The sequence below is a fragment of the Cynocephalus volans genome, chromosome 5 (assembly GCF_027409185.1).
Source record: "Cynocephalus volans isolate mCynVol1 chromosome 5, mCynVol1.pri, whole genome shotgun sequence".
Taxonomy (NCBI): domain Eukaryota; kingdom Metazoa; phylum Chordata; class Mammalia; order Dermoptera; family Cynocephalidae; genus Cynocephalus; species Cynocephalus volans.
The window spans coordinates 87,206,489-87,215,360 of NC_084464.1; the positions used below are offsets into that span (position 1 = coordinate 87,206,489).

The 8,872-nt window shown below is 45.4% G+C and overlaps 1 protein-coding gene across 1 annotated transcript; it reads left to right on the forward strand.

The window, feature by feature from the left end:
- Positions 1-6,457: 6,457 nt before the first annotated feature.
- On the forward strand, positions 6,458-8,068 carry TPBG (trophoblast glycoprotein). The gene has a single exon (XM_063098211.1). The coding sequence runs from the start codon at positions 6,458-6,460 to the stop codon at positions 7,718-7,720; it is 1,263 nt and encodes a 420-aa protein (XP_062954281.1). The 3' UTR covers positions 7,721-8,068.
- The last annotated feature ends 804 nt before the right edge of the window (positions 8,069-8,872 follow it).

The window sequence follows — 8,872 nt, forward strand, 5'->3', positions numbered from 1 at the left end:
TGGGGTCGTATCTGGTGAAGATCTCAGTGGTGGTGACAACAGGGGTCTCACACGGCAGAAATGGCAGAGCAGAGACTCTCATGTGCTCTCCTTTTAAATCCCCCAGAACTGTGCCCATGACCACCATTATTAATCCATACACTAGGGCACTGTCCTCACAATCTAATCACCTCTTCAAGGCTCCGCCTTTCAATTATCATAATAGGACTTCCCACTCTCAACAGTTGCAGTAGGGATTAAGCTTAAATGATTTGGGGGGCCATTCAATCCACTGCAGAGAGTAATTAAATATTAAATAATATGTAGTACAACATATAAATGTTCCGGCATTAGAAGAACTAATGAAGTGGTGATTTACTTCTACCTACTTGTAAATAAGCTAGGATTTAAGAGAAGTTAGATCAATATTCAAATAAATATTGAATATAGATTTTTATTAATATTAGACAGGTTGAAATGAGAATCACTGCAAACACAACAACTACAAATGCAGATAGGTTATTCTGGTGATTCAAATAGAATCACCAACATGGTGGCACGGCTGTCAGAGATAAAATTTTGGCAAAGTTCTGAACAAAACAATATATATTCTTCCCTTAATGGAAAATGTAGCTGTATTTCTGGAAAATTCAGTGTATAATAAAACCATACTATAAGTATTTGGAATTTAAATGTAAAATGCCAAGATCAAGGGTTTGGATTCCCATACCAGCCAACTGCCAAAAAGTTAAAAATAAAAAAAATAATAAAGTAAATGTAAAATAAGTTGTTTCCAAGCTGAGAACTTCACGTTTTCATCTACAAGAATGTCTAGATAGGTATTTGAAGGTCACGTGGGATGCAGAAAATTCTTCACCGTATGGAATCGCCCTTCTAATTACAGGATGTCTAATATCCCTGGCCTCTACCCACTAAATGCCAGTAGCTCTCCCATGTTATTGTGACAACCAGAACAAAACCTCCAGAAATATCTAAAATTCCCACTGGGGGCAGTGCCATCCTCCTGAGTACAACTGGTCTATATAATCTTTTCCTGCCTTGCCAATCTTTTACATCTGCTTAGTTTGGCTCTTCATAATCTCTTGCTTGGACCTTCCAAATTTTCTGAGCCTTTTCTGCCTGTAATTCATCCTTCAAACAGATAGCAAATGTGATCTTTCTAAAACACACATGAGATCATGTCATTCTCCTGCTGAAAATCATTGGCTCCCCAGCGCTCTAGGATAAGTCAGACTTTTTAGACTGGAGGTCAGTAATCTGATCCCACCATATTTCAAGTCTGACTTTGTACCACTTCCTCCAAGATGTGCTGTGCTTTCCATGTCCTCTCTAGAACTAAACAAATTCTGAGTCTTTTCACCAACTTGCTGATCTTTTGTCTGGCAAGTTCTTACTAAAACTTTAAAATGCAACTCTTGACAATCTCCCTACTCCATTCTGACCTTTGCAACCATATCATATGTTTTATAACTTTTTCTGCTCTGCCGTTAGACTGTGAGTTATCTGAGGGCAGGAGTTTTTTTTTTTTATCCTACCCTCCTCTGCACCCCAAGTGCATCAAATAGGGGGTGGGCATAAAGCAAGGTCTAAAAAAGTGTTTATTGAATTGAAGTTGAGGGATCCTGTAATATAGCTATTTGGAGAATTCTACAGATTATTATATAATTGTTTTCATTTACCTTTAATATTTTTTCATCCTTGAAGAATCACATATTTCCAGCCAGTTTATTCTTTCCAGTCTATCACAGTCTTTCAGTTTGTCCTTTCTTTAATATTTGTCTAATCTCCAATAAATTTTAAATGTCTTTATTATATTTTTCTTTTACTAGCCCCAACCCTCATTGTATTGACTGATGAGACCGATATGTCCTTTTTGACCCATTCCATAGTTTATATTTTATCAAATTTATTTTATATATCTCAGAAAAGAAGCCCATTCTTTCTAAAGTGATTTGAAATGAGCTCATAAGTGTTTTCTTTTTAATCATTAAAAATCTCTAAAATTATTTTTCCACATATATATTTAAAACAATTTTTTTCCTTTTTTCTTTTCCTCTTTTGGTCAAATTGACTCTCAAGCTGATTGTTCTGGTTTTAAGTGTTGGTTCATTGTTTTATGATATAAACACTTAAGGTTCACCAACACTTGACTTTACTTTAGATATTTTTCAGATGTGAGAGTGTTCACCTTTATTTCCTTTGCTAATTTAGGACAGGGATCAAAATTAACTAGTCATAAATAAACTTGGTGTTTGTCCATGCTAGACCTCAGGCTTCACTCTGCTGGTTACCATGGAGATGGCCATTATCACCCATCAATTTTTTAATACCTATTGTCCTTGCTGTCCCAGGATTTAGCAGCAATATTTCAATAATTTACTAATGAGTTTCCTTTGGGACATTTAAAAAAATGGATCCTGCAGAAACAACCTTCTAAACAGATGATAGTGTAAAGACATTTTCCTGGAGGCTAAAAAATTACGTATTGAAATGTGCTAAATTGGTTCTTCTCTGTCAAGACATTTAGATCCTTCCTTTATTCCATTTTGGAATGCAAGAATAAATAGGGGAAAATGTGCTCTGAAGTTCTCTGTCCTGCTTTAGAGAATGTAAGTAGCATCATGCACAGAAAAGTTTCAAGCTGTCAGGAGTAAAGAAAGTATGATAATTTAGGATAATTAAATGCTTAAGACAATCAAAATAGAACTGATCCTAGTAAGCTTTTCTCACTTGGAGAAAACTTCTTTAAAAAGTAGTTACCGATCTAAATGTCTTTCAACAGGGCTGTTTAAAAAAGTTGCGGTATAGCAATCTACAGTTTGGAATATTTTGCAGTCTTTATAAAAGAAGAAATCATACCTATATGTGTGAACATAGAAAGATATATCGTTGTTTTAAAAAAAGAAAAATCATGAATAACACATATACTATGATCTTATTCATATAAAAATAGCTGAAACAGAAGCAAAATATATACAAAGAGAGAGGGGACTGGAAAGACACACACATCAAACTGCACTCAGTTCTGCATTGTGAGTTTTAAGTGTGTTACATAATGCCTTAAAGTTTTATTAGTGGTCCTATTTTACAGATTATGAAACAGATATTCAGAAGACACACAGCAAGTAAGTGTTAGAGCTAGAAATGACCTTAAGTTTCTGGGTTCTTATTCAGCAGCCATAACTAATTTACAGCTTTAGGAAGGTGAAGGGGGAAAAGAAGTAGAAAGAGAATAAGGGGTGAGGCTTACATTCTGCCTAAATTCAACAGAGTAGGACTTTGCACAAACGCTTTAATCTAGCCTCGAGGCAGATTGTGGGATATATATGAGAGGCAGACAAATTGGGCCTGGTTCCCATCTCCATCCCTCATTCAAACAAGTTATATAATTTATTTTTGCATCAATTTTCTTGTGTATACAACTGAAGTGAGAGGACCTAGCTGAATACTGATGTAAAGAGTAAATGAGATAATTTCTGTAAAGTGATCAGCACAGGGCTTGGCAAGTAGAAGACACTCAGTCAATGCTAGTTATTATTAGTGCAAAGCCCCAGTTTTTTCATTTGTAAAACAGAGTAAAAACAAGACAATAATACTAATGATATCTATCTTGCCTTTGCATTGTTTTGAGGATCGTATGAGAATATATGTTAATCATCTTTCTAAATTCTAAAGTGTCTCACCCTCCTAACAGAGCAGTTGCTCTTTAGATCAGAAACAGATTTAATATCATGCCAGAGCGTTACTACAGTTTTTTCCCATGAGTAATTTATTTTATTTTTAAAATTATCAATTTTATCAAGTAAAAGTGACTTTTTGGTGTACAAAGTTCTGAGTATTAAAACGTGTATAGATTTATATAACCACCACCACAGTCGGGATACAGAACATGACTACAGCTCTTGAGATTCTTTTTCCAAAATGTTTCACATTCATGTTGCAGAACACTTAAAAATAAGAAAAAGTAATTTAGATAAATGTGCTAAAGATGCAAATTAATGAAACTGGCTTTTTGCACAAATCTTCTCTGCAGTTTCCAGTCCCTCCAGCTCTTGCCTGGGCCATTTTTGCTGTTGGCTCTGAACACAATCTCTTCCTACAAAATTAATCAGACATAGACTGGAGAGTTGGGGTCTTTCTTCACACTAAAGTCACATGTCACAGGCACAAACTTCAACATCCCTTATTTGAAGCCCTTTATATGACCAGATCTTAATTTTCCTAATCGTGTTTTCTCTAATTGCCGTTTTCTCTCTAAAATGAACCTGGAATAACCAGCACCTTCTCATCCTTAAGAGAAATTACAAATATTTGATTGGGACAAAGGGGGTATAGAGTTATTGAGAGAACAACGATAGGACACTCAGGACCCCAAACCTCTCTGGTATGATAACAAATCCTTCAGGTAAGGTAATCAAATCATCAGGCTGTCTCTTTCCCCACCCCCATCTTCTCCACCATTGCCGGTTGGTCACCCGCTGGGACGATCGACCTTGGGACCAAACTTCAGCTCTCCCCGGTCAGCTTCCCCCAGCCCCACTCCCCCACCTCGTGAGCTCTCCCTGCTTAAGTGACTTGCCCTGACACACAGCGCCCCAGGGGGTTGGGGGTCCGCTTGCCAGGTGACTCACATCGTTGCTATTTGCCCTTTGTTTCTAGGATGCTTCAGCTGCCGTTTTTTTCCTTTCTGCTTTTAATTTTGGGGGGAGAAAAACTAATGAATCAAGAATGAGTCGCCTCTATACTAATGTTTATTTTTTTCTTAAAGTTGGCTCTGTTCACAAGTTCCGTAGCTACCCAAGAAGTGCGGGGTCAGGACAGGTGCGAACGCATTCATTACTCCTATCTGAAGTTGGCCGCCTAAGGTACGGCTTTGGTGGGGAGACTTTCTGAGCTCCCTTAACAATCTGCTGGGCGTCTGCTACTGCCGCTGTACATTTTCAGCTCATTTCTTTCTGCTGCAGTTTTGCGCTGCTGTCACGCCTAAAGCTAACTCGTCACTGCCAAAGGTGCCAGAATCAGGGTGAATTCCAAGAGATTCACCAGCGGTTTTGCTCCTGTCCAAGGTAAATACAGTATGCAAAATGAGGAACCACCAAATGATTCCAGGGAGGGGGAGAGAAAGGGATTCCCTTGCCTTTTCTGGCACATTCCTCGTTGATTTCCACCAGGAGGAGGCGCGCAGCCCAGATCCCCCGAGTCTCCTTACTTAAATCCCCCTACTTAGAGCTGTGGAGGTTGGCCACGAGGCCGAGGTTCCTCCGGCAGGCCCGGCCCTCCCCCGCCCCCCGGCTTGGTTTTTCCCAGCTGCGGAGGTTGGGCCAGGGGCTGGAGTGAGAGGAGAGTCGGCGCCCGCAGCGCGGAGCCGGGAAGTCGCCGAGACTCTGGTGGGACTCGGAGTTGGCTCCAGAGGCGGCGGGCGTGGAGGTGAGCGGTGGGGAGCAAGTGGCCCGGGAGAGAAGCGGAGGCGGTGCCGGGGCCCCTCCCCATCGTCGGGCGGGGGAGTAGCGTAGGTTCATGTTGCCACCCCGCCCAGGGTCCCACCGCCGCTTTGTTCCCCTGGGAGAGGACTTGAACCCCTCGGGATCCCAGGGGCTGGCGGGGCGCGGGCTGGGGGCGACAGCTGTACGGCCCTCCACTTCCTGCTAATCCAGAAGCTACAAGAAGAGATGAAAAGACTTCTGTAACCTGAAACTTGCCGCGCGTCCTAACCTGGACAGGGACGAGAGGTCCGGGCGGGGGCGGAGACCGCGGGAGGCTTGGCGTCCGCGGAGGCGGCGGGGGAAGGAGCTGGGTGAGTGAGAAGTTTGGTCGGGAAGGCGCTGGGGATTAAGCGAGAAGTTAGACGCGGGAGACGAGTGTGGGGAAGGCGGCCAGCGGGAGGCTGGCAGCGTGTATATAGTGTGGGCCGGGGAGGAAGGAAGACTTGGCGCTCCGGGAGCGCGTCCCTCTCCCGGGTAAGGATGTGCGGTGGGGCTGGGGGAAGCGATGCCCGAGCAGGCTTTTGGAGGCAGGTCTTGGGGACACAGTGGAGACGACTTGGCTCGGAGAGGCCGGTGTGTGCACTCGGGCAGCCGCGGACACTGCCGCTCCTCACGCTTCTCTCCCGCTTGTCCCAGGTCACGCAGCAGATCCAGCGAGGGGCGCCAACAAAAGAGGCGAGGAGGTGCCACCCGGGGCGGCAGCAGGAAGAAGAGCGGGAGGAGGAGCGCGGAGCCGAGCGTCCCGACCGGCCGTGCGTACTTTCTGGAGGGAAGGGGCGGGGGAATCGTCCCCGGGAGGGGGACGCCCGGTGGCGCGGGGTGAGCCCAGTTCCGGCCGCGGCGTCCCTCCTCCGCTCCCACGAGAGGAAAGTTTTCTCCAGACGCTTCCGGCCAGCCCGTGCCCTCCGGGCCCAGCCTCTGAGCCTTCGGAGCGGGCGCCGTCCCAGCCCAGCTCCGGGGAGCCGCGAGCCGCGATGCCTGGGGGGTGCTCCCGGGGCCCCGCCGCCGGGGACGGGCGGCTGCGGCTGGCGCGGCTGGCGCTGGTCCTCCTGGGCTGGGTCTCCTCGTCCTCTCCCACCTCCTCGGCGTCCTCCTCCACCTCTTCGGCGTCGTTCCCGGCCTCCGCCGCGTCCGCCCGGCCCCCGCTGCCGGACCAATGCCCCCCGCCGTGCGAATGCTCCGAGGCGGCGCGCACCGTCAAGTGCGTGAACCGCAACCTGACCGAGGTGCCCGCTGACCTGCCCCGCTACGTGCGCAACCTCTTCCTCACCGGCAACCAGCTGGCCGTGCTCCCCGCTGGCGCCTTCGCCCGCCGGCCGCCGCTGGCCGAGCTGGCCGCGCTGAACCTCAGCGGCAGCCTCCTGGAGGAGGTGCGCGCCGGCGCCTTCGAGCACCTGCCCAGCCTGCGCCAGCTCGACCTCAGCCACAACCCGCTGGCCGACCTCAACCCCTTCGCATTTTCGGGCAGCAATGCCAGTGTCTCGGCCCCCAGCCCCTTGGTAGAACTGATCCTGAACCACATCGTGCCCTCTGCGGAGGAGCGGCAGAACCGGAGCTTCGAGGGCATGGTGGCGGCAGCCTTGCGGGCGGGCCACGCGCTGCAGGGACTCCGCCGCCTGGAGCTGTCCAGCAACCACTTCCTTTACCTGCCTGGCGATGTGCTGGCCCAACTGCCCGGACTCAGACATCTGGACTTGAGTAACAACTCCCTGGTGAGCCTGACCTACCTGTCCTTCCGCAACCTGACACACCTAGAAAGCCTCCACCTGGAGGACAATGCCCTCAAGGTCCTTCACAACGGCACCCTGGCTGAGCTGCAAGGCCTGCCCCATGTCAGGGTCTTCCTGGACAACAATCCCTGGGTCTGCGACTGCCACATGGCGGACATGGTAGCCTGGCTCAAGGAGACAGAGGTAGTACAGGGCAAAGCTAGGCTCACCTGTGCATTCCCGCAGAAAATGAGGCATCGTGTCCTCTTGGAACTCAACAGCTCCGATCTGGACTGTGACCCTATCCTCCCTCCATCCCTGCAGACTTCTTATGTCTTCCTGGGTATTGTTTTAGCCCTGATAGGCGCTATTTTCCTCCTGGTTTTGTATTTGAACCGCAAGGGGATAAAAAAGTGGATGCATAACATCAGAGATGCCTGCAGGGATCACATGGAAGGGTATCATTACAGATATGAAATCAATGCGGACCCCAGGTTAACAAACCTCAGTTCTAATTCGGATGTCTGAGAAACATTAGAGGACACAACAAGGACAACTCTGCATGAGGTATAGACTTAAGCTTTACCCGTCCTAGGCTTGCTCCATTTCCACTCTCCACTCTAGACATCACTGATCTTGAGAGCTGTTGAAGGGGATTTGCATCCTTGTTATGTAAAGTTTCTTGGTATGTTCAATTAATGTAAGACAATGAACAACTGTGCATAGTGTTTTACCCTCTTCCTTTTCTTGGAACTCCTCAACACGTGTGGAGGGATTTTTCAAGTTTCAGCATGAACATGGACTCCTTGTGGTCTGTCTCTCTTAGTACAGTTCAAGGTGTAGCAAGTGTACCCACACAGATAGCATTCAACAAAAGCTGCCTCAACTTTTTTGCGAAAAGTACTTTATTAATAAATATCAGTTTTATTCTTATGTACCTAAATTGTGGAGAAAATAATTGCATCCCATAAACTGCCTGCAGATCTTAGCAAGCTCTTCAGAATAACTCCATAGTACACAGGAGCATCTGCATCCAAGAGCATGCTTACATTTTACTGTTCTGCATATTACAAAAAAATAACTTGCAACTTCAGATAACTTCTTTGACAAAGTAAATGACTTTTTGGATTGCAGTTTATATGAAACTGAAGTTTTTTTATAAACTGCATCAAGATCCAACAGACTGAATTGTTAAAAAAAATCAATAAAGATCCTTAAAAGAATTACAGTGTGTTCAAGTTTACTATTTGAAAAAAGGATTAGGGGCAATGATACTGAATGGTCTTGGTTCAGATGGTAATTAAGTTATTAGTTAACATAGCTGAAAATCAAACTGGAGCAATGCCTTATACAAATAGACTTTGGAGATAGTTTTGAAATGGCTGATCCTTTCAGGATTTAAATAGAGAGTTTGAATATTCATGTGGCTAGACTTCACACAGAAGTTAATGCTATTCATGAAACAATTTCGTAAGAGCGTTGTAAAGTTGTTAAGAATGGAGAGTTCTGTACAATAAGAAGTCCACAGTTCGGGGCTTTTTCTAGACTAATGAAGTTAAGACAGAACAATATTACTTACTTAGTAAAACTCTCCATATGAGATTGGTCTATGAATTTTTAGAGCAGAGTGTGAAACAAATATAATGCAAATAAATATATGAATATGAAGTGTCTTAAAGA

What these genes read in the sequence shown, in the direction of transcription:
- TPBG (XM_063098211.1), top strand. Translation starts at nt 6,458, where the DNA reads ATGCCTGGGGGGTGCTCCCGGGGCCCCGCCGCCGGGGACGGGCGGCTG.